The 23,770-nt window shown below is 38.6% G+C and overlaps 1 protein-coding gene across 1 annotated transcript in view; it reads right to left on the bottom strand.

The window, feature by feature from the left end:
* The window catches only part of LOC146459016 (uncharacterized), a 45,752-nt gene extending 22,065 nt beyond the window's left edge, over positions 1-23,687 (bottom strand). The window contains exons 1-18 of the mRNA XM_085089856.1: positions 23,507-23,687; positions 17,115-17,393; positions 15,610-15,801; positions 14,693-14,875; positions 13,366-13,614; positions 12,534-12,728; positions 11,725-11,916; positions 11,374-11,574; positions 10,217-10,465; positions 9,542-9,736; positions 8,807-8,998; positions 8,124-8,312; positions 7,260-7,505; positions 6,284-6,475; positions 5,194-5,391; positions 4,336-4,584; positions 3,633-3,878; positions 357-548 (exon numbers count right to left, since the gene is read on the bottom strand). Coding sequence (XP_084945982.1) covers positions 357-548; positions 3,633-3,878; positions 4,336-4,584; positions 5,194-5,391; positions 6,284-6,475; positions 7,260-7,505; positions 8,124-8,312; positions 8,807-8,998; positions 9,542-9,736; positions 10,217-10,465; positions 11,374-11,574; positions 11,725-11,916; positions 12,534-12,728; positions 13,366-13,614; positions 14,693-14,875; positions 15,610-15,801; positions 17,115-17,393; positions 23,507-23,612 — 3,745 coding nt within the window. The 5' untranslated portion in view covers positions 23,613-23,687. The remainder of the gene's footprint in view (positions 1-356; positions 549-3,632; positions 3,879-4,335; positions 4,585-5,193; positions 5,392-6,283; positions 6,476-7,259; positions 7,506-8,123; positions 8,313-8,806; positions 8,999-9,541; positions 9,737-10,216; positions 10,466-11,373; positions 11,575-11,724; positions 11,917-12,533; positions 12,729-13,365; positions 13,615-14,692; positions 14,876-15,609; positions 15,802-17,114; positions 17,394-23,506) is intronic.
* Between the last annotated feature and the right edge of the window lie 83 nt (positions 23,688-23,770).

Here is a 23,770-nt window from a genome sequence, read left to right as displayed (position 1 = left end):
CGGGAAACACTTCCGGTAGCTCCGACTGTGAGATTTACGGCGTCTGCTGTAATGATGTGGCCAATATGTTACAGCGACACATTTTTCAATTTCAATTTGAGAGATACCGCCGATTGTGTGTCAAATGGTCGCCTACGGGAGGTGGAAAACAATTCAAAATTTTAAGCAATCATCTCTAAAAGTGGTCGCTTACGAGTCGCTAAAGATAGTCGCGTACAAGAGGTTCCATCTATAGTGATTGGTATTTTGGGAAAGTGGTCGCTAATGAGAGGTGGTCGCTTACGAGAGGTGGTCGCAAAGGGAGGTTCGACTGTATTTATTAGTTAACTATATAATTGAATCAGTAAACTACTAACTTGAACAGTCGGGCCACCGCGTTGGTGGAAGCCATCTTCCCGATGCTCCACAGGTCCAGACTGTAAATGGTGGTATTTTGTGTGTAAAATCCCACTGATCATTACAGAAGGGAGTGCACTGTCGACCTAAGGCCCAGTCATCACAAGCTCTAGCTCCGTTTCGTGGTGCAGAAAGGTCTGTGCATTTTTTTGCTATAGAAGGATGAAACATTGTGAGTTAGTAGGTATTATAATATATGTAAAATGCAAAGAGAAAACCTGATGCTTGATTGATATCGATGATTTTTGAATTCTTTAGTTCAAACGAGTTTAACTCCCCGCTATACGCTAGCGTTACACTTTTTGGCCTAAATATAGGGGACTGTGCAAGAATTACCTTACCAGGGGAAGGGGAAGGGGGGGGTATGTTTGGAAAATGGGCAAAATACGGCTCGAACTCAAGTCGCACCCCCCCCCCCCCCGCCCTCTCACTAAGTAAAACTTAACTTTAACCCCCCTCACCTACTGATAATAAAAAGGTCAACCCCCCTCCCCTAATAATTACACGGGATGCCCGCAGTGTAGACCGTGTCAAGGTTTTGGTCAGTTATTGTTTTTCTTCTTTTCCTCGTTGTAGCTTCAAATCTGCACATTAATCACGCGGGATGCCCTGAAGGGGCATACCGTGTCTAGAAACGGGTCGATTTCTTTTTTACGCGGGATGCCCGGAGGGGGCATACCGTGTCTAAAAACGGGTCGATTTCTTTCCTTTTTTTTTCTTCGTCGTAGCCACAAATCTGTACATTAATTTATTCATTAAACCCTCCCTTCTCCTACTCGGGATGTATTGTTCTGATTGTTCTGATTGTCTTCAACAAAAGCAGGCCAATCAAAATCCATTCTTGTCGCTTATATCGTGAGGGAGGGGACCCACTCACCCCTACCTGTGTGACGTCAACGCATCATTTGATTTATTTATTAAAAACGGATTAAATTTGTGGAGCCATATTGTTAACATGCTGTGGACTCAAGTGTGCCGTTTTCAAACAAAAATTTCACCATTTTGAAGCGGTAAATCGAAAAAATAACTTCTAAGAAGCGCTCGACATCTAAAACGGTGGCAATTGGAGAGTTCCTGGCGAAGAAATCGTGCTTTGTTTGACAGTCCCGAACCACGATGGGAGACAGAAAAGAGGTCATTGAGAAGCTTACGTTATCGTAATGGAATTTGCGAAATTATTGGTGAGACCCTCAGTAGCGTAACACAAGGGAAACAACATAACGCGATATTCGTGACTCTAAATATTCCATTAGCAATGATAGTTTTATCAATCGGCGAGGCATACAGTTGGAATAAATGAATCAGCCACAGCATCTCGCGTATATGCCAGTATAGGCATCTTGTTTGTTTTTTTTTTCTTCGTCGTAGCCACAAATCTGTACATTAATTTGTTCATCAAACCCTCCCCTCTACTACTCGGGATGTATTGTCCTGATTGCCTCAGCAAAGGCAGGTCAATTAAAATCCATTCTTGTCGCTTATATCGCGAGGGAGGGTACCCACTCACGACTACCTGTGTGACATCAAAGCATCATTTGATTTATTCATAAAACCAGATTAAATTGTGGCGCCATATTGTTAACATATTGTTTACTAAAGTGTGCCGTTTTCAAACGGAAATTTCACCATTTTGAAACGGTAAATCGAAAGAATAACCTGTAAGAAGCACTCGACATTTAAAACGGTGGAAATTGGAGAGTTCCTGGCGAAGGAATCGTGCTTTGTTTGACAGTCTTAGACCACGATGGGAGCCTGAAAGAAGGTTATTGAGAAGCTTACGTTATTGTAATGGAATTTCCGAGATTTCCGGTGAAACCCTAATCGGCGTAACACAAGGGAAACAACGTATTGCGATCTTCGTGACTCAAACTATTCGCAATGATGGTTTTATAAATCTGCGAAGCATACAGTTAGAATAGATGAATCAGCCACAGCATCTCGCGTAATGCCAGTATAGGCATCTTGTTTATGCATTAAACTCTGCTCTCTCCTATAAGGGATATATTGTTCTGAATGTCTTCAACAAATATCAAATCATCATTTGATTTATTCATTAAACCTGGATTAAATTTTGATTCCTCCTAGAAGGGATCTATTGTTCTGATTGTCTTCACCAAAAAGAGCCCAATCATTTTCGGCTCGTATATTACGAGGAAGGGGACTTACTCATCCGGACGTCAAAGCAAATCATCATTTGAAAGGTTGTTTTTCAATGGCGGCCACGTATATGAATTTAAGACTCTGATCTGCCGTTTCAGGAAAGAAAAAACAAACCCTTTATAAGCGGCAAATCGAAATAATAACTTCTAAGCAGTACTCAAAAGTTTGAACGGTGGAAATTGGAGAGCTCATAGCGAAAAAAATTACGCTTTCACGAAACAGATCGAATAATTCAACGCGAAGGAAGCCAGACCAGTTTGTAACTGGGTTGTCAGATTGCCAAAGTTACATCTGCAACAGACAAAGCTTGCTTAAAAGATCTTCTGAACTCCAGAAGCTATGTTGAAGCATCTGAAAATGTGACTAAGAAGTTCTTGTCTGATTGAGCTTATTACTTTGGCTTACTTATAAGTGTACTTTGCTAAATACTGTTTATAGTTACATAGCAATTTAGCAATTGGGTTTCCATTCTCTTTAATTGTTAATACCATGTAGGCTATCCTACATTGCTATCTTTCTTTTTCACTGAATAACATCATAGTGCAACTTCTACAACGCTTAATTGGTCCTGCTTTATCAAAATCTGGTGCCAATAAAGTAGCACTGTTTTAATATGTCACGTAGGCATTCCTTTCCAACTGCAGGACAAATAGGAAAATACTAAATAATCAGAGATCAAAACACCTCGAGTTGATGTTTTCCCAGTTTAATCCCAGTGTAAGCAAGTATAAATATTTGAACTCTAAAAACTCTTCTACCACTTTTCTATTTTGGGAAAAAGAGAGAAAAAGTTATGCCCCCCTCCCCCCCTTCGTATGTATTAAATTTACACCTACCCCCCTCTCTAGTTGTGATTTTCCCCTATGTCCCTATGCCCCCCTCTGGTTTCCCAACCCCCCTCCCCTCCCTCTCTAGTTAATTATTGCACAGTCCCTAATTAATTAGCATTGAGAACATTTACTTCTGCTTTATAGATTGCGTTTACTACTGAAGCTTAAAAGCTTATGCGTTGACGTAGGAAATTCTCAATCTTCATGCCTTTGGGTTACTAAGGTACCGCTCAGTATGCTACTTACGCTCTAGACTTATTGTAAACTGGCAGTGAGCAGGGTTGTTATTAGGATTGTTGTCATAGGCTGTACAGTGCACGTTCCACGTTCCCCAGTAAAACGCAGTTCCAGTGTTGTGACTGCATGCAATCACCAAAGGACCGTTGCTATTATCTTTGAACTGTGGACTGTTCCATGTCACGACTGTCTTCATTTGGGTGACAGTAATGTTTTGGTTTGGAGGACAGTATACCACCTCGGGACCTGAATTGTCTGGAAGAAAAGAAGCAAACACGTTGTTTCGAGTTGCTCGAAGACTAGGATTTGTCATTACGAGTAATTACATCTTGGCTACTTCTTCATATACTGTTATGTTACGAAGGATAGACCCAAAAGTGATGGACATGTAAGTTATGGAACCATTGTTTGTAATCCCGTGCTGAAAAGCTCTACGTATTAATAAATTATGTCATTAATGTCCCATTAGTGTACAGTTTGAACCTGCTATTCGACAGTCCTATCTTGTTTCGCTTTTAATAAGTGGTTAGGAAAAAAATCCTCGAGTGGAACCTGGTACATTAAGGTGCCGAGTTGTGAGGTTTTCTGGCCGCGTTAAGTGGCAATGAGGTCCTGAGATTCATTGATTGTTATTTGGACACTTAGGGTAACCAAACAACAGTGTGACAACGGACTTTCTTTAGATTTACGTTCACTTTCCACTTTTATTCACCTTCCAACATCACTCTGAATGAGCATTTTCTCTGGTTTCCACTGGTGTCCGTCGCAGTGTACACAATGTCTGTGTTATTGTAAAAAGTGTACGGTGGAGCAAGGCCTGGTGGCGAAACTGTGATTTGTACTGCCATGTGGCTGTTGTCCAAGGCAACAGGAATTGTCCAGTTTACCGTCGCGGACGAATGTATGCTGAGACTAGTACGGATATCTAAGGGACAGCTCATGAACACAGGAGGAACCACATCTGCAAGGAAATTGATAAAAACCTGATACAAATAGTATTATCCAAAACTTCAAACCTGCTCAAAAAGTCATGGAAAACAATTCAAACACTTTTGGATAAGAAAATATTTCATTTTAATGCTTTAGAATGAACATTAGATTTGATGTTGGTTTGAATAAACACTGGCTTAGTTGTTGGGAGAAAGGGGAAAAATGAATTCTTTGTTTCATGGAAGTTTGTCGATGAACAATATATTTAATATTGCCTGTCTCAAGGTAGTTTCAAAAGCATTGTCAAATGTGCTTACACGAACTTCTCAGGATATCAATAAACTCTTCTTTAGCATAGCTATCCAGTAAGCCTATATATATATATATATATATATATATATATATATATATATATATATATATATATATATATATATATATCTAAAACTACTATACGATACCATTGTTTGACTTTTGTTTCAAATAAAAGGTTATATGTCTTAAATTATATCGTATCATTAACTATGTGATATATGACAGAAAACATGATATAAAGGCAGACAACATTTGATATTTTCTTAAACACGTCTTGAGTTCAACCTGTATGAAAAAACAATAACGGGACTGGAAAAAAGCGTACCTAAGCATTTTAAAACGGAAGACACATCACTACTCCACTTTCCGTCCTTCCCACAGCTCATCACATTGATTCCACCATTACCCAAAAATCCATGCCTGCACTCCAAATAGCAGACAGTTCCGCTAACCGGAAATGACCGGCACATATACGGGTAGATGAATCCAAACTGAGGCTGCTGCAAAGATGAACACCTCCGCACTAAAATATAAAAGTATGTTAATTCAGTTTGCATGAAATGTTTAACCGGTTACCGGTTAGGTAGAGTACCGGACTGCCGTGCGGGAGGTCGTGGGTTCAAACCCCGGCCTTTGTGCTGCCTTTGTAATGACATCAGGAAATGGTTAGACTTTCTAGTCTTGTTCTCGGATAAGGACGATAAACCGTAGACCCCGTCTCACAACCCTTGTTCGTAAATAACTCTGTGGGACGTTAAAGAACCTACTCACTGTTCGCAAAGAGTAGGGGACGTAGGTCCTGGTGCTGTAGTCTGCTTCTTGCGTGTATATTCTCATGGTTGGGTAGGTAGCTGCATAAGCTACTCTAAAATCCGAGGGTGAATAAAGATTTAATGATGTTGCAGGTTGTCTTTAACAGCATTAATCATCTCAAACTCGAGGACAACCATTGGATCTGTGTCGGTCTAGGCCATTAATTCTTTGTGTTTCAGACGCCTGATTGTATTTTCAAACTAAAACAATTTTAAAAGGGAAAATTCCCTCTAACAACAAGCCTTCCCGAAAATGAACTTCCAAGTAGTTCCTGGGAACGAAAATATCTCAGGGCTTATATTCAAAAGATTAAAGTATAAGGTAACAACTCTGTTCTAAAACTATGATAGTTTAATTTCATAAATTCGACCGTTTATATTATAATTCTGCTGAACATACAGTTTCTTTAGTTCGGCAATAGTCGAGGAAACAAAAAATAGAGAGAACCTCCTTGTTATGCACAAAATAACAGACTTGATGAAAGTGTGATTAGCAGACTAGTGTGTCGTTTAATTTATTGGCCAGCGAAAATTATAGAAAGTTGTCATATCGTTTTTCCTTACATCAAGAAAAATATAATTGTTTGGTTTTACTTTTTTTACCTTTACAGACTGGGACCGAGTCGTCCCAGTACCCTGTGATATGACCTGCCGTAGCCTCACACGTGACATTCTCTGCGCCAAGCAAGTTGTATCCATCGTCACAACTCATTCTGCATGTTGATCCGTACGAGTTATCACAGTCTCCAACGATAAATCCGTTTAAAGGAGGAAGAAGTGTTTGGCATCTCAATACTATGGAAAATACAGCTGTGTTAAAGCAATTTTCATTCGCAGTGAGTGTCCAACGTAACTTACGATTGCTATCCTTTTGTTTGACTCTTCTCTGTGATTAAAAAAACAAACTTCTCCATTTTCTTAACCCACTTAACTAAGATGAACCAAAACCAATCGTAACTTGCTCGCACCCATTTTCCACCGTTTGACATCATTTGCACGAACTTACCTCGTATTTTAAGTGCTTCACTACGTTGTTTGTGGAGGAGGGCGGGGGGTGGTGGGTGGCCTTTGATCTGACTTGATATAGTAATTCATGTTATGATCATTGTGGTTATTGCTTTACGACGCTTAATTTAATACCCTTTTTATATTTGAGAGTAATTTTAATTCCCTGTCCAACACATTATAAAGCTTAAGATTTTGCAGCTGCTAATCGGCTCCATAACTGCATCTGACAGATCTCAACATGATAAAGCAACCAACCAAAAAATATAACAGCAACAAGAACATCATCAACAACAACAAAACCCAGCAAAAAAAAAACAAAACACGCAATGATGATTCTCTTGGCCACACTTGAAGATTGGTAAAATTAAGAGAAATAAGAAATATTGAAGATTTAGTGAAGTTTTACAATTGGAATTTGTAGTTAATAATCAATAGACAGAAACAAAGTTAGACCACTAGCAACCTAGGATGCTCTTGCGTTGGTATCAGCTGTTTGTTAGTGTTCCAAAAATCAAATTTCATTCAAATTTAGGTGTATGGTCCCCTTATAATTTATCTAAAAGGGTCTTACCTTCAACTGTGACGTAAAACTTGCAGGTTTTATAATTGCCTGCCTCATCACTGGCGTGGTACATGACCAGATGCCTTCCTTGGACATATGTGCTCTTCACACCACTGGCAGTCACCTTGGGCTCAACACCAGAGTTGTCAGTGGCAATAACTGGATCCCAAGTTACTGTTGTGTAGTTCTTTCCCCTGTCGGCGAAGCGTCTGATATCACTGGGGCATGTTACACCAAACGAAGGAGTTTCCACGTCTACAGAAAATAGTTCTCAACTAGTCAACAAACTCGTAGAGGTGAATAATCGATATTTATCGCGTGGCTAATTATTTTTATTAGTACATACAACCAAAATGAATTACCAGCCCCGAACAGATGTTTTTCTTTCTGACTAATGGGTAACCTGCGCGATGTTTAGCGCTTCGCGTTTGAAAAGCCCATGCAGAACAGTATGAGAAAACTTTTTCTATATTTGTAGCATTATATGCGAACTGATAGCTATAGAAATATCGATTTTCAGGTCACAATGTTTTTCTTTTTTCTTACAACGAGCTCATACATGGAAAACATTTCCGTCAGCAAACAAAGCAGAGTGGGAGGCCAGTCATTCTTTTTTTTTTTTTCTTTTTTTTGGTCAGAGGTGAAAATCAAGGGACATTCGGAGTCATTGAGAGCAGACAGTTGGTTATAAGGCATTGATCAATGTAATGGAATACGTTTCTGATAGGGGCAGGCTAATTAACTAAACAAAGTTACGAATGTCTGGTTTACCAACAGAATTTAATTCTCCAACAAGCAATCTTTCTCAACGCTGTTGCCCTCATCCCCATGTCAAAAAAGAAAATAGTTTAAGCAAGTAAATCAGAAACTGACCTTTACAAATGACAGTGGTGTTTGTAGACCACCGTCCGTCACTGAGACACGAAGCTACTGGCTCTCCATGCAATCTGTAGCCCTTTCGACAAGAGAAATGGCATGTGGTACCGTATTCTGGAGAGGCTTTGCACGAATTTGGCGTCACTTGACTATTGTTTGGAACTTGCAATGACTGGCAACGAATAACTATAAAACAGAAAGGAATTTATGACAGAAAATTTAAATCGACGAGATAACAGCTTCTACCTGTTTTTTTGTTTTGTTTGTTTGTTTGTTTGTTTTTTTTGGTGTTTTGTTTTTCTTTTTTGTTTTCACTCCGTGGTAACAGTCTCATTCTGTTTTTCATTCCAAGTGAATGAACGCCTATTTTCCAATCCCGCAACTCCACGTCTTTGTCGATAATGTTCCTTGACATAACTCATTACGCACATGGACACGGTGATCTAAGAAGGACGCGAATTCGCTAAGTTGCCCTAATTATAGTTCGTTCACATATCCATTTTCACACATTACATTAAGGGTTGCAAGGCATTGCTCAGTGGCTCTAAATATGAAGGCATTACCAACTTCACTGTGACGGCTGGTGAACAAGTGAATGAAGAGCAAAGGAAGGCCGCCAAAGATGGCACTAGCAACCATTTGGTATTGCAATTTCTCAGCTATTGACCTACAAAGCCTACCTTCACAGTATGGTGCTTGTCCCGACCACGTGCCATCTGCCTGACAGATTCTCTCGCTTGATCCGTTTAATTGTCGGTAGCCGATATCGCAGTACAAAAGGCATTTGTCACCAAAAACATTATAAATGGCACCAGCTCCACAACCTGACTGTACACTGTGTGGAGGAGGGTCCAGACGAGGACACTTGACCACTGCGAAGCAGAAAGTAGGATACCATTAGTTAAAGAATGATGCATGGCTCGAATAACATGGAAGAAGACCAAAAAAGACGAAGAAGAAGAAGAAGAAGAGAAATAAACACAACTAGCTTTGTAGCAAGACCTCCAATTATACTTTGTTGCCTTTGCAGATTAGGTAGTGATGTTATATAACATTAAACACCTTGAATAAGAAACGTGCGAGATTGTTAAAGCTGCGATAACCTGTAATGATAAAATTAGGAATTTAAATATCTTAACTCTTGCAATAGACCTGCTCGTGTTCTACGCCATGTTTTCAATGGACCTTGAAAACCTACAGCTCCATCGCTTTTTTGTGTCTGGAAGCATTGTTTGGTGTTCGGTCTATTTCGGCTGTCGATAAATAATGTCAAACATTGCAAATAGTGCAGGTTGCCCCAAGCATTGGGTCCTTAAAACGCAAAAGAAACTACCTATGACATCTCATTAAGTCTTCTTTTCAATCTCTTGTAACCCATTAAAAATTAAAGACTAACTCATAAAGATCCAACTTACATTCACATTTAGTTTCATTTCCCGTCCAGAAGCCGATCGAGGTGGCAAAATCTTTCTCACAAACTCGTTTTGCTGAGCCTTCCATGGTATGCCCAACGTGACAAGTAAAGAAACATTCTGAGCCATATATGTTGTCCTTGGTGCAAATGTTGGTGCCTCCGGCGGGGGCGTATAATCTGGGCACGCACCGGACCACTGTCAAGAAGAACCAATAAATTGTAAAACACTAAATATGGAAGTGAATACTCCCAACATTGCTCTTTGCTTAGAAACAAGACGTTAACTAAGATACTAAAAATGCAATAGTGCAAAGTAAGTTGGATAAATGAGTCAAGATATTTTTTAAACGTAAGATACATTCATTATATGTCTCCAAAGATACGGTAAAAATGCGCGAGCGCCATCTCATGCATTCGCCCACGTCTTCCACAACGCATTGGTTTCTTTTGTCTACTAACAAGATGAGCTTTTCAACCCTCTAAATTGGAAAAATTGTAAACAACTCGATTCCTAGCTTTAAAGAGACCTGCTGGGGGACAAGGACGTTATGAAATATGAGAAAGTTTTCGCCATTTTCTCACTTTTTCAATAACTGTTTCTAAAACACAAAACGTTTTAAAACGCTATATATATATATATATAGAAGGCTACGAATGTTTCACGCAAGACAGCTACCTGAGACGAAGACCTTAAACTTGCATTCACCAACGTTTCCAGTTTTATCAGAGGCCTGGTACCGAATGGTATGTTCACCAGCAGGGAATTTCTCCCCAGGCCTTTTTCCTGAGTGTGTGATGTTAGGAATGAGCCCTGAATTATCAGAAGCTGTGGGTTCCGTCCATGTGATTGTTGCTGACGTGGTTCCTCGATCAGCAGTTGTGACGATATTTGAAGGACAGTTTGAAAACGTCGGTCCTGAAACGTCTTGAATAAAAAATGAAATAGAAACGATGAAAGATGGATTAGCTTTAGTTAATACTAAACCATGCGGGCTGCCTCCAGTTAGAAATAATGGCCATCATTTCAAGGAAAATAATTTGTGAGTACTAGAGGTGAAGATGGTGGACAAAACGAGATCTTCAATTATGGACAAACATGTTGAGACAATTTACCAAAACTGACGCTTTCGAACTAACAATGGTACTTCGTGTTTGAATGAAAACACCTCTTTTATCTCTAGTCACCCCCCTTCCCCCCCCCCCCCCCCCCCACAAACAATGTTGCAAAATGCTTCCTGGAAGTATATTTGTTTCCAATATTGGAAAAGGGGGGAGGGAAGCTACCTTTCAAGAGGGGAGAGAGGAGAATTTACACCTAGGGAAAAAGGTTGGTATTTTTCATGTGTCTCAACAACTTTTGTCCATGATTGTTGCAAGATTTGGGAACATGGAATAGTTGAGCGTCAGTATAAATAGACTACTTTTTGATAAAAAATTTTGCATGGCTTTCATCCGCGTAGAGTGAACCATAACTTTTCAACCGCAACCTTTCCTTTTCAGACCAATTTTTTATTCTATGCCACATTGAATCAGAGGCAAGAGGGGATCAAATGAAAAAGTTGAGATTGTAGCTGCATTCGCTTGTGAAGAACAACAGACCCTAGTAGAAAGCGTGGAATGGTTAGCAATTTTTTCCATCAACTACACCTTCTGAGCTTTCAGGAAAAATCTTTCAGCACAGTCTTTAATTAGCTGAACTGGTACTAAAATTAACAAACGAATCTCAATTCACTGAGATTCCCGGTTTGCGGGATTTTCCATTTATCGAAAAATGTCTATATTATAAATAGTTAATGACAGCCATATTTAAATGATGCCGTAGTAAACACACACCTCTGCATGAAGGATTTTCTATGGGAATCCAACTCTTACTCTGAGAACACGTTTTATGCCCAGGCCCCTGAAGCTGATAACCGCTCTTGCAGGTAAAACGGCACTCTGTTCCGTATCCAAGTACAGCGCTTGAGTTTGAGCAAATGGGCGGGCTGACCATGAGTCCTTCTGATTTCATAGTCATTGCAGGACATGTGACGCCTTTAAGAGACAACAGTAGTAAAAAAAACTGTTGTCTTGAAAAGTGTTTGTCATCAAGGTTTGAAATGAAGACAACATTAATCGTGTCTCACGATTGGGTAGTATAGGTGTTGATCGAAACCAAAGGAAAAAATGATGACTTTTTATTACCTCGACACTGGAGCTGTGTACCAGACCACTGTCGGTTTTCCTGACAAGTTCTTTGCCGCGATCCTCCCACTGCCTCGAATCCCAGCATGCAATTGAAGAAGCAGGAAGTGCCGTACCTAGAGGTAGAGCTGCTACATCCGTAACCAGTCTTATTCGCATGAGCAGGAGTATCCAAAGACGGGCACTCAACAGCTGTTAGGAAAAAAATAATTAAAACGAGCTGCGTCATGTGACGGTGGAATGCTGAAACAGCAAAAAGACTGGCTAAGCTGTTTAAGATATTTCAACTATCCGCTGAGAAGTTGGTAATAGGTTAAATGAGCGGTTAAACGATGATACTATTAAAAGTCCAATGAAAGCCGGGATAGCATGTGTTATTTATTACGTTCACACTGTACATATTTAAAAAAAAATTTAAGTCAGTTCCTTGGTGGAATGCTGAGGGCTTTTTCCTGTTTAGTTAACGTTATTTTGTCGTACCCAACCCCACGCTCACAGCAATCAAATTTTGGGGCGCTTGAATGTATCCAGTAAACCATGCCATCGAATAAAAAAAATATAAAGTAACATCAACGACATCTATGCTAAATAAAACCAACCCTTCCAAAACAAAAGCCTGGTTCAACCAGACTTACCAGGCTTTTGGTTAGAAAGCAATCCTGGTTACAGGTCTGATAACTTATCACTGGAATTGAGCACGGTACAAGCATCTCGCCTCCATTATTAGTTGCAGACCAAGTCATTAACAATGTATCCTTCACAAGCTCGTCCGAAGAATAGCCAGTAGAATTACGCATTGATTTCCCTACCTTCGCAAAACGTTGCATTTCCTGTCCAATGTACCCGATCTGTTCCTGGTATCTTGTCACATGTTCTAGCCACGGATCCTTTCAATTCATATCCCCTGTAACACTGCATGCGACAAATGCTTCCATACACATTACTGCATACAACTGATGCCAGTCTTCCGTTTGCAGGTGGTGATAGTACTTGACATCGAAGAACTGATAAGGAAAAGGAAAATTACTTTGAATTCTTTTTGCACGGTCCCAAGAACGCAGAGAATAAACTTAAAAGTTGTTTGTATGACTTTGACTTTCACAACATAGCAGTATTCCCCACATGAAACATCACATGAAAGTCCCTCACGAGTAGAAAGCAGTACCAATATAAATTACAATTGGGAGAGGGGAGGAATCAGTATCAAAGGCAGTAGGGTAGTAGTAAGTAAGTTTCTCTACTTCGTTACCTAGGGCCTAAACTGTGGAATGATCTCACTCCTAGAATAAGATATCAAAACTCTCTACAGCAATTTAAAAGAGTCATGCATAATCAGGACCTTACTTCCCTAGCTGCAAATGTCAGTAACTGTTGAGGCTGCAACCTATGCCGAGAATGACTGGGGTTTACATGATTTTTGCGATTGATGTATGAAATTTTATTATTATGGTATACAATGTGAATTTAAATTCTTTTTTAGCCAGAATTTAGTTAGGTGTCCACTATTAGTAGAGGTCCCCTCAGCTACATTTCTTGACACGTTAATAAAGTTATTATTATTATTATTATTATTATTATTATTATTATTATTATTATTATTATTATTATTATTATTATTATTATTATTATTATTATTATTACCTTGAACATTAACTATGAAGTGGCAGAACTTTGTATTTTGTGATGGATCCTTCGCAGTGTAAATCACCGTGTGGCTTCCTTCTGCGAACTCGTATGGTGACATCACATTCGGTGAGGCAGTCACAGTAGCGTGATCATTGTCAGTAGCTCTGACCTGTCCCCAGGTCACCATGGCTGTTGTTTTACCTTTATCAGCAAAGACTGTTTGAGGCAATGGACAGGTTTCTCCAAACGAAGGTGGCTGTGTGTCTTTAAGAAAACGAATCACAAAAGAAACAGTGACATATAGTGTTTGGATACAGATTTATTTTAGGTGCTCTTTGGTTGTTGAGTCCAGTCAGTCAGTCAGTCAGTCAGTCAGTCAGTCAGCCAGTCAGTCAGTCAGTCAGTCAGTCAGTCAGTCAGTCAGTCAGGCAGTCAGCCAGTCAGCCAGTCAGACAGTCAGCCAGTCAGTCAGCCAGGCAATCAATCAGTCAGTCAGTCAGTCAGTCAGTCAGCCAACCAGTCAGTCAGTCAGTCAGTCAGCCAGTCAGCAGGCCAGTCAGTCAGTCAGTCAGTCAGTCAGCCAGTCAATTGGTCAACGAGACAGTCAGTCTGTTAATCAGACAGTCAGCCAGCCAGTTAATTCCTTTATTGGTAGGTTAGTACTGGCCAGGCCGTGGGTTGGTGTCCGAGTGTGTCACTCGCTTTAATTGATTGTCTTAAATTTAATTGGTTGAGTAGTTAGTTGCTTAGTTCACATGTTATTCACTCCAGCCATTCCAACATTTTGTCTCAACTAAAAGTAACGATGTCTACCAAAACTAAACTAATAAGCTAATTCAGCTAGGCTTTTTAAGAGCCTTGACGCTACGGCAGGTCATAAAGTATGCGCAAAACTGTTTTCTTTGAGGTCCGCAAAGTGGATCGATGACATTATATCACGTGGCAACCAGTGTCATTTGTTCGTCACAACCGCCATCTTGGATTTCTCGATATCTCCAAAAAAGAGGAAAATCATCCAAACTGGTTCAAAATTTATCAAAACCACTTAATAAGAATCAGAATGGGGTAATAATAAAAATGTGACGAGGATATAGCAAAAACGGCTGTCAAAGTCTCGTTGCCATGGAAATATCATGCCACTTTATTGCCAGATAAATTTTAAGAAAGCCTCAAAGTTTAGTAGTGTTTGCCTTTACCATGAACGCGTTATAAATATTCAAAGCCACCGTGGGCATATTGCCCACCCCCCCCCCCCCCCTCCCCTCTTCCTGGCACTTTGCTTTCCCACAGCCCCTACCTCGTAGCACAGGGTTTATTCCTCAGATTACTAGACTACGCTAACCTTGACATTGAAAGCTTCCCTGAGTCCAATAACCGTTGTTACACGTGGTAGAGCTAGGCCCTACCCGAGTGTATCCTGGGAAGCATTCATAAGAGCATCTCTGGCCATGCAAAGGCTTTGTCTTGCAGATTTCAGGAGTGATGTAACCTTTGTCGGGTGGAGCCAGACGTGAACATTCAATTACTGAAATGCAAAAAAAAAAAAGGTTAGCTTGCTTCAAGTGATTTACATCGATTTAGGAATTGATCGTCGAAAGTAAACCAATACGGCAATGACAAAGAAAACGTCACTTAAAAATACTTATTCTCTTTGAGAAACTTTGCAATTTATCCAGGCCCGTTCAACTCATATTAATTGTGCGTACGGTGTGGCAAAACTGTCCAGGAACATAATGAGTCAGTTATTAAAAGACAGTTTAGACGGTGTTTAACAAAACCACGTTCTAAGTCATCTTCAATTTTTCTAGCAATCATATCTAAACATTGTCTACTGCCGACGGTAACAAGAAGGCTTAGCTTGCATCCCAGACTAAAACACTATTTATCTGATTAAAATAAACCACTTATAAACAGATTTGGAGGCCCACTGATTGTCTTAAGCCGCGGTCTAAGTTAAATAACTGGCCCAATAAGTCGCATTGGTTGCTCAAATCGAAAACGAGGAGGAAAATTTCACCGTCGTTTTCCTTAAAATTTTCAATTTCGCAATTTCTCGTTGTTGCTTTAAAGCGGACATCTTGAAGTTACTAAAAATGTAAAGCATGTACTGTGTATGCTCGGTTGTTCAAAGCCCGATTAAGCTAATCCTGGGGTTTAATTACTAATCAATATAAATTCTTCGAGAAGATTTTGTCCCTCAGGTCTTGACTTAGACTTTTCTTTACCTTTAGCTCGATATTTTAACCCAGTACTTCTCACCTTGGCAATTCGGCACTGTACTTGGGTACCAGCTTCCTTGATTACCGCAGCGAGAAAATGATGGGCCATTAATTTTATAACCAGGATTACACGTCACAGTACACGTTGTCCCAGAATCCACATAAGAATAACCGCCACACGATGACCGTCCGTTGCTAGGAGATGGCCAGTTGCTCGTGGCACAAGTGATTCCTAAATAAAAAGAAATAAAAGAGGAAGATAAAGATGTCGCACTCCACAATGCTGGAAAACTTCGTCACAACATGGTCATAAAATTTTGCGATGTTGTGGCAATATAGCAATGACTATACCTGAAGTAGACCAGTGAATAAAAGATTATTATTATTATTATTATTATTATTATTATTATTATTATTGTTATTGTTATTATTATTCAATTGAGTGTCGTAAAATCAAAACCAAAGTAATTTCGTTGACGTAAGCAGCGCAGAGAGCCAATCCGAATTTGAAGTAAATACTTCGTGTAACCCACGTAAAGCGTGAGAAAACAGGTGCGACCAAGGTACAATTGATTTTGGTTTAGATTCCCACTGGTTGAGAAATTTTCAAGAGTTTCCTTAGCGCAGTAGGGTAAAACCAAAGCAAACACAAAATTACTTTCGAAACTCAATTGAAAACTACTTTATACGAAATACTATACAAGTGAGCCGAGTTTTCGAAATGTTATTTAGATGAAAAGTCATCGCAATTATGAACCCAACTTAAGCGCTCGGGAAAAGAAAAGTTAATGATCTTTAACAAGAGAGGATGTCTTTCATCCGTATCAGATTTCTCTAATGTAGTTCATATATATCATAAGTTTTCATCACGCAAATTCTTAAGTTGGGTACATAACTGCAATAGTCTTTCATCCATTAAGTAAATCACGAAATAACGTGGAAAAGTTTAACCAGAATAACTTTTTTAATATTTGTGCAAACGCAATGAAACTTCACAACTTTCTCAGCAATTTATATTAAAACAATCGGGAGGGGGTGTAGTTAGGAAGTGTAAATCACCGACTTTATTGTTACCAATGATAACCAACTTTTGACAGGCAAATTGTTTTAGAAAATCCTTTTTTTTTTGAAAAGTTTACCTTTCTTTGCTCATATTAGTGTCTGTTTATTGTTGTGATTATGTTTCCTTTAATTTTGGCCTTTCCCAAATATTTGGCCAAAATCCAAGATCGCGGATCTAAGATTGTCGCCATTTGGCAATATGACGTAATTAAACGTCATGGGACGTCACAACGTTTTGTTACGGATGCCAAAGGAGAACATTTTTGTGCGAACTCTTCATCCTCCAAGTGTCAAAAAGTTCGGTCTAGATAGAGTTACGATCTCTAATGACTTCTTTCTGCATTGCCAAAAAGCTAATCTCTCCCCCCCCCCCCCCCCGAGTCCAGTCTGTGACTAATAATTTTCTTGTGTCTTCCATGCATCAACCCAGTCATGTAATTTATAATTCCACACTTAAAAATAATACCAAAATTAAACACTTACGGTCACATCGTTTCCAGTTGCCTGAACGACGTTTGTAGCCAGGAAAACACAGACAATCATATGAGCCGTGGTAATTTATACAACGGTGTTCACATCCTCCGTTGCCATCGTTACACTCATTACAATCGATCGACCACGTGCTACTACCACGGCAACCCCTACCCCCGTATGCAGGGGATGGATTGTTACAGTAGCGCCGTCTGGTCCTATAACCTCCAGAGCAGGGGGCTGAGTACCAGTCATAAGGTTGCCATGGACCCCAATTACCATGCCTTGGTGCTAAGAAAGAATAAGATAAAAAGAAATAATAATAATAATAATAATAATAATAATAATAATAATAATAATAATAATAATAATAATAATAATAATAAAAATGACCAACTCTTAACACAACCCTATGCACTCCTAAAAATTAAGCACATTATCCGCAAATATAAAATTCTCGTATTCAAATTCTTGTGATATAAGGTAGAACATGTACAACGTGAAGCTTTAAAATATTTATAAAAGGAAAAAAATTATAAAAAAATAAAATAATAATAATAATAATAATAATAATTTTTTATGTATATAAAATTTATAGTAATAATCTCTTTATTAATATATTCCAAGTAAATTGCTATTTACAAGTCAAAAGTAGAAAGAAGAACTTTTAAAACCTATTTACAATTCATTTCGATTAAAACAGAGACTACTTTCAATCACAATTTTTTTAAAGAAAAAAACGAATAAAATAATGATAATAATAATAATAATAATAATAATAATAATTATAATAATAATAATAATAATAATAATAATAATAATAATAATAATAATAATAGTAATAATAAAGTGTCTTTTTTCCTTTTTCCGACTTGACTAAAAGCAGCAATGTGGATAACTGGGGAAAAAACTGTCAAATCTAGTTTTTCACAAACATTGCTTATGAAACATCGTTCAGTCGAACAGCACCACTTCTCTTTTCTCGTACCCAGATCTCACTGCAGGTTTGGAAAGGGTACAAGATTACCACTTCTTATTTCAGTGGTCACAACATAACATATTAACAAGTGGTGGCGTAATTGGAAGCTTTGAATGAAAAGACTGCCCGAGCGAAACCCCAATACATTTTTTAGGCAAGACAAGCAATACAACGCACTGTCACCTCCTTTCCCGTTCGTTCCTCTTGCGTTTTGTATTTTACTGGTCAGTTATTTTTCATACCATCGGTTGTAATGTTTATAAGCTTTGTCACGAATTCATGAAAGCACTCGATGGTATTTTCCCTCCTAGTTGTGATGACATGAGATGTCTTAACTATATTCAGCAACATGCCTTGACCGTTCTGTTTAGAATTTCTCTAAAATGCAAAAAAGCATCATCCAGTGTAGATTTAGTCATTTTAAGATATTAACTTGGCGAAACACGATTCTATTGGCCGTTCCGAAGTTCAAATAAAGACACTCTGACGACGAGTTTTTACATTTTCATTTAATAAGAAATTGGAGTCCATAGACCTTTTTCATAAATGGCGGCCGATAAATTATTCTTTTATTTTCATGAAAATTAGCCTTACTAGCCTCGTCAGCATGTGCAAAATTCAAAAGAATTTTTACTCTGAAATGAGGTTAGTAGGGCTAATTAACATATATTGAAAAGAATAATAAATCGGCCACCATTTATGAAAAAGGTCTATTACAAATAGGAAGACCACCGTTCAAATTAGTCAGTTTACCAAGTCTGAGGTTGTGTTGTTGGATTGCAACCATGTAGCTAGGAGGCTTTCAAAAATCGGAAAAATTAGAGATCGAGACTTTGTATGGATTTGGGAACATTTGTATAGAATTTGGGCGACCTTTGACATGTCCCACCCTGGTTACTTATTACGCAATTTCAGAAAACAACTAAACTTGATAAACTTGCTAATTTTTATGTGATCTTCAAGGTAATGGGGTTCATTTCTTCACATGACGCAATTTGAAAAATGTGTAAGCTATGGACAAGTCTCTTTATAAACTTCGGAACGGCCAAAGAAACAAAACAAATGAACTTTGGTCTTTGACTTTGGTCTATTTGCTAAAATGTAATGGGAAATTGCAATTGAGTTTGCGAGTAAAAATTAGAACCACGAACATTTTAAAACTTAAGTTGGCAAGTCCTAACTGTTAAATGTGGCACGAAAGCTCCTTATAATACTTATTATAAGCGTATAGAACAAGCATAAGCAAGAAAAATTTATGTCTGAACTAACGTGACACGATAGGGTTGTTTTTGCATAATGGGCTTTTAAAAATACAAGCTAAGTTTTATTTGAAGGTATTGAAAGGAATTTTCTAGCATAATGTATTTTGCTTTACTTTGTTTAAATTTCAACTTCCTGTTTACTTTTTTTGAACAGCGTTGTTGAAAAATGAACAGGAAGTTGAAATTGAAAAGCACTATACCAAAAAAGGTAAAACAAAACAAAATATGAGCTTCTAAAAATTTAAGAAGGACGTTTTAACAAGCAAAATAAAGTATACTAGAGATTATCTTTTCAATACCTTCAGCGCAAATAACTTACGCAAGAAAAATGGCAACCATTGTCTTCTTTTGTTTGGTCAAGTTTTTGAATAAGTCGCATACGCCACGTAACGCAATCCAAGGCACTGTGCGTGTCAAGTTACCGTATTTACTCGAATAAGTGCCGCCCCCGAACAAGCGCCGTCCTCGATTAAGCGCCGCACATGGAGCGGAATGGTTAATAAGCGCCGCCCTCGAATAAGCGCCGCAGCACCGGTGCGGCGATTATTTGAGTATTTCCATAAGATGATAAAAATACACTGTAATCGCTGCAATGCGGTTCTAAGCCAACAATGGGAATTTATTTTCATCAATAGTGATGTTTTCAGTTCGAAGTGGGTATATCTTGATGCTCTTTCATTTAGTTCTCTCTTCAAAATGTTCGCGTTCTTCAGTTCTTGCGTGAAGGCTGTAAACTTTGCCGGTAAGAGAAGCCCAACCTCCCTCTTTCTCTTCCCTGTAACTGTTGCAGTAAGGAGATTGTCAGCGTTTGCTTGTACAATCAAAATGTTTTGGCTTTGTGGTATGAGCCTTTTAATAAGCGCCGCCCTCAAATAAGCGCCGCCCTCGAATAAGCGCCGCACAGGAGACACGAAAAATTAAATAAGCGCCGCGGCGCTTATTCGAGTAAATACGGTAGTTCAGAAAGAATTATTTCTTATATACCTATGCTTGTTTTATATGCTTACTAATAAGTGTTGGCAAGCCTTCATACCACATTAAACAGTTAGGACTTGCCGACGTGACTTCTAGAAGTCGAAAATAGACCAAAGGTCTTGCCGTTGTTTTCATTCTCATTTCTTTTATTCAATAGAAAAGTGTTCCGCCAAGTTTATCTCAGTTAAGATGCTTAAATCCACACTGGGTAAAGGTTAATTCACCTTTAAACTGAATTATGCCGAAATCAGTAGACTAAAGAAAATGGGAACCCACTGTTTTTCTTCAGACTGACAGGGAAAAACCCCTAATCACGACGATACCTGTTTTCAGTTTCTATAGTGTCAGCATGCTTTTGCGATGACACGATTTCCCGTTCAGTTTTAGAGAAATACTTTTTAGGGACACTTAAGGGTTTTCAAATACGACAAAACAGTTAAATGAAGATTAAAAAAAAAAAAAAAAGGATTAAAGAGTTCATATAAGTTAGATCCGTAGAAACCCGATGGTATTTTAACTGTGGCCATTTCACAGATAGCAGGATTCTCGTAAGTGTTCTATCGCAAAGAAAAACGCATTGATACAGCAATTTTATGGAACCGTGCATTTAACTCGGCTGACACTCTTCAGGCCGCAAGGGAAAGCGGGGGAGGGGGGGGGGGGGGGTGGGAGTGGAGAGAAATCTGGTGTGGTGGGGCTAGTGGAATACTGGCTGCATCTGTTCATTCAGTAAGGTTGTCAAAACTCGGCTTATTTTCTCTTTAATGAAATAGTTAATTTTCAAAACCCGAATTTTTATCTCTCAGGCAAACGTGTTTACTCTTAAAATCAGAACAGTCTTGAAAGCGAAAAGAGATCGGTTTGCATTTCCGTTAAACCGCAACAACAGCTTGTAAATTCGTAGAATAAAATTTCGTTTCCTAAAACTTTCTTCATTTTCAATTTTCAGCTAAAGTATCCGAACACACCAATCTGAAAGGGCACAAGATGATCAGGCAACACAGGAGACAATTAATTAGCTGAAATATTTTGCTGAAAATGTTCTTGTTGAGACTGCCCCTGGAAATGCTGCTGTAAATGCACGCCCGTAGCAGGGGGAGGGGCAGGGGGGCTTGCACCCCCCCCCCCCAGAATTTTTGGGAGTTAAAAACCAATGCGCCAAAAATATATAATTAAAAGAAATTAATGTGCATAATCAGTCTTGAATTCTGACGCTGCGTGTGCCTTTTCACAATCTTTAATAATTTGTTTACTACTTGTCATGCAGTTTCCTTGGCTAACAGTTTGTTTTTATATACAACAGAAACATCGGTACTCCGGCCTTGTGAATCAGACTGAATAAGAACCAAAATGGATCGAAATCAATCAGTCTCAAGACGTGAAAGCTGCCTGTTGAAGACATCCGCTATACTTAACCAATTTAGTGTTCGCGCATAGTTGAAAGGCACCCAAACGAATATGTCCTCTCAAGAGTCAGAGAAAAAAAAACAACGATCAACGTTCGCTTTCTTTGCGATAAAACACTTACGAGAATCCTGCTATCTGTGAAATGGCCACAGATAAAATACCATCGGGTTTCATATGAACTCTTTAATCCTTTTTTTAAATCTTCATTTAACTGTTTTGTCGCCTTTGAAAACGTTAACCCTTAGCAATCATTGAAAAACATTTAGGAAATCGCGTCATCGCAAAAGCATGCTGACACTAGAAACTGAAAACAGGGATCGTCATGATTAGGGGTTTTTCCCTGTCAGTCTGTCACTGCCAAGAATTAAGGCGGATTCCCAATTTCTTAAGTCTAGCTACTGATTTCGGCATAATTCAGTTTAAAGATGAATTAATATTACATGTTAGAAAAAAAAAAGCTTTACCGAGTGTGGATTTAGGCATCTTATTGGCGGAACACGCTTCAATTGAATGAAACGAAAGAATGAAAACAAGGGCAGGACCTTCAGGTCTATTTTCGAAAAAGCAAGTTAAAATATGTAATGCGGATAAAAAATATGACCAAGCTATTCTGGAACTCATGTCGGCAAGTCCAAACTTTTTTATGTGGTATGAAGATTGGCCAACACTTATGGTAAGGCCTAGTATAAGAAAAAACTAACCCAGTGACATGCGAAGAGCTTTGGATTGCGTTACGTATGCGACTTATATTATTCAAAACCTTGACTAAACGATAGAAGACAATGGTTGCCATTTTTCTTGCGTAAGTTATTTGCGTTGAAGGTATTGAAAAGATAATCTCTAGCATACTTTATTTTGCTTGTTAAAATGTCTGTCTTAATTTTTTAGAAGCTTATATTTTGTTTTGTTTAACCTTTCTTGGTATAGTGCTTTTAATTTCAACTTCCTGTTTATATTTCAAGAACGCTGGTTTTTAAATAAACACACAGAGGACTGCATCAGTAAGGTTGTCAAAACCCGGCTTATTTTCTCTCAAATGAAATAGTTAATTTTCAAAACCGAATTTTTATGTCTCAGGCAAACCTTTTTGACTCTTAAATTAGAACAGTCTTGAAAGCGAAAAGAGATCGATTTGCATTTCCGTTAAACTGCAAAAACAGCTTGTAAATTCGTAGAATAAAATTTCGTTTCCTAAAACTTTCTTCAACTTTTAAATTTTCAGCTAAAGTATCCGGACACACCAATCTGAATTGGCGAAAAGGGAACAAGACGACCAAAGAACACAGGCGACAATTAATACGTTGAAATATTTTGCTGAAAATGTCCTCGATGAGACTGCCCCTGGAATCGAGACTCTAAAAATTAAATACTGCTGTAAATGTCGTTGTTGACTGTACAGTTCAGCCTTGACATTCTCGTCCTCTCCCTCTTAACACTGACTATGCTAGACTTCCTTCTATCGAACCCGGGTTTATGTAGCGAGCTAAATGCTTGTGGTTCAGTTAGAACTGCTGCTCGAGAAAGATTGACCCGGAAAAACTAGAAGACGTCTTGTGTCGTAGTAAGCAATTTTCAGCATAATTTAAAACCGTTTGTTATGATACTAGCCAGTGTTTGTAGGTAGAAACCACCATATTTAAAACCAAGGCATAGCTGCCGGATAATTGAGTAGCAAATTGAGTGCCCTTTAGTAATTTCTTAGTTCATCTCATGTTTTTAAGTGAAATATGCTACAACTATACCGCATCAAACAATATCGAACGAGAATGAGTATTACTTACAAGGACCGCAACCACCGCATCCAGATACATAATTCTGGTTGATAGCGAAGAATGTTGCCAAAACCACAGCTATCAGAAGAAACGCAGACTGCTGTAAATATCCCATGGCCTTGGAGAATCTGGAATACAGTCAACAGCTACGAGGAATCCGTATCTGTTCCCACTGAAACCTGATAATTAACGCTGAATTAACATTTCGAAAGTGATTAATATTTTACGGTCTTGCGAAATTGAGATGTCAGGGGGAAACCCCGGACCATAACC

This window comes from Pavona decussata, unplaced genomic scaffold (genome assembly GCF_977016875.1).
Source record: "Pavona decussata unplaced genomic scaffold, jaPavDecu1.1 SCAFFOLD_223, whole genome shotgun sequence".
Classification (NCBI taxonomy): domain Eukaryota; kingdom Metazoa; phylum Cnidaria; class Anthozoa; order Scleractinia; family Agariciidae; genus Pavona; species Pavona decussata.
Note: the sequence above shows the minus strand (reverse complement) of the source record. Positions and strands in the feature narration are given on the sequence as shown.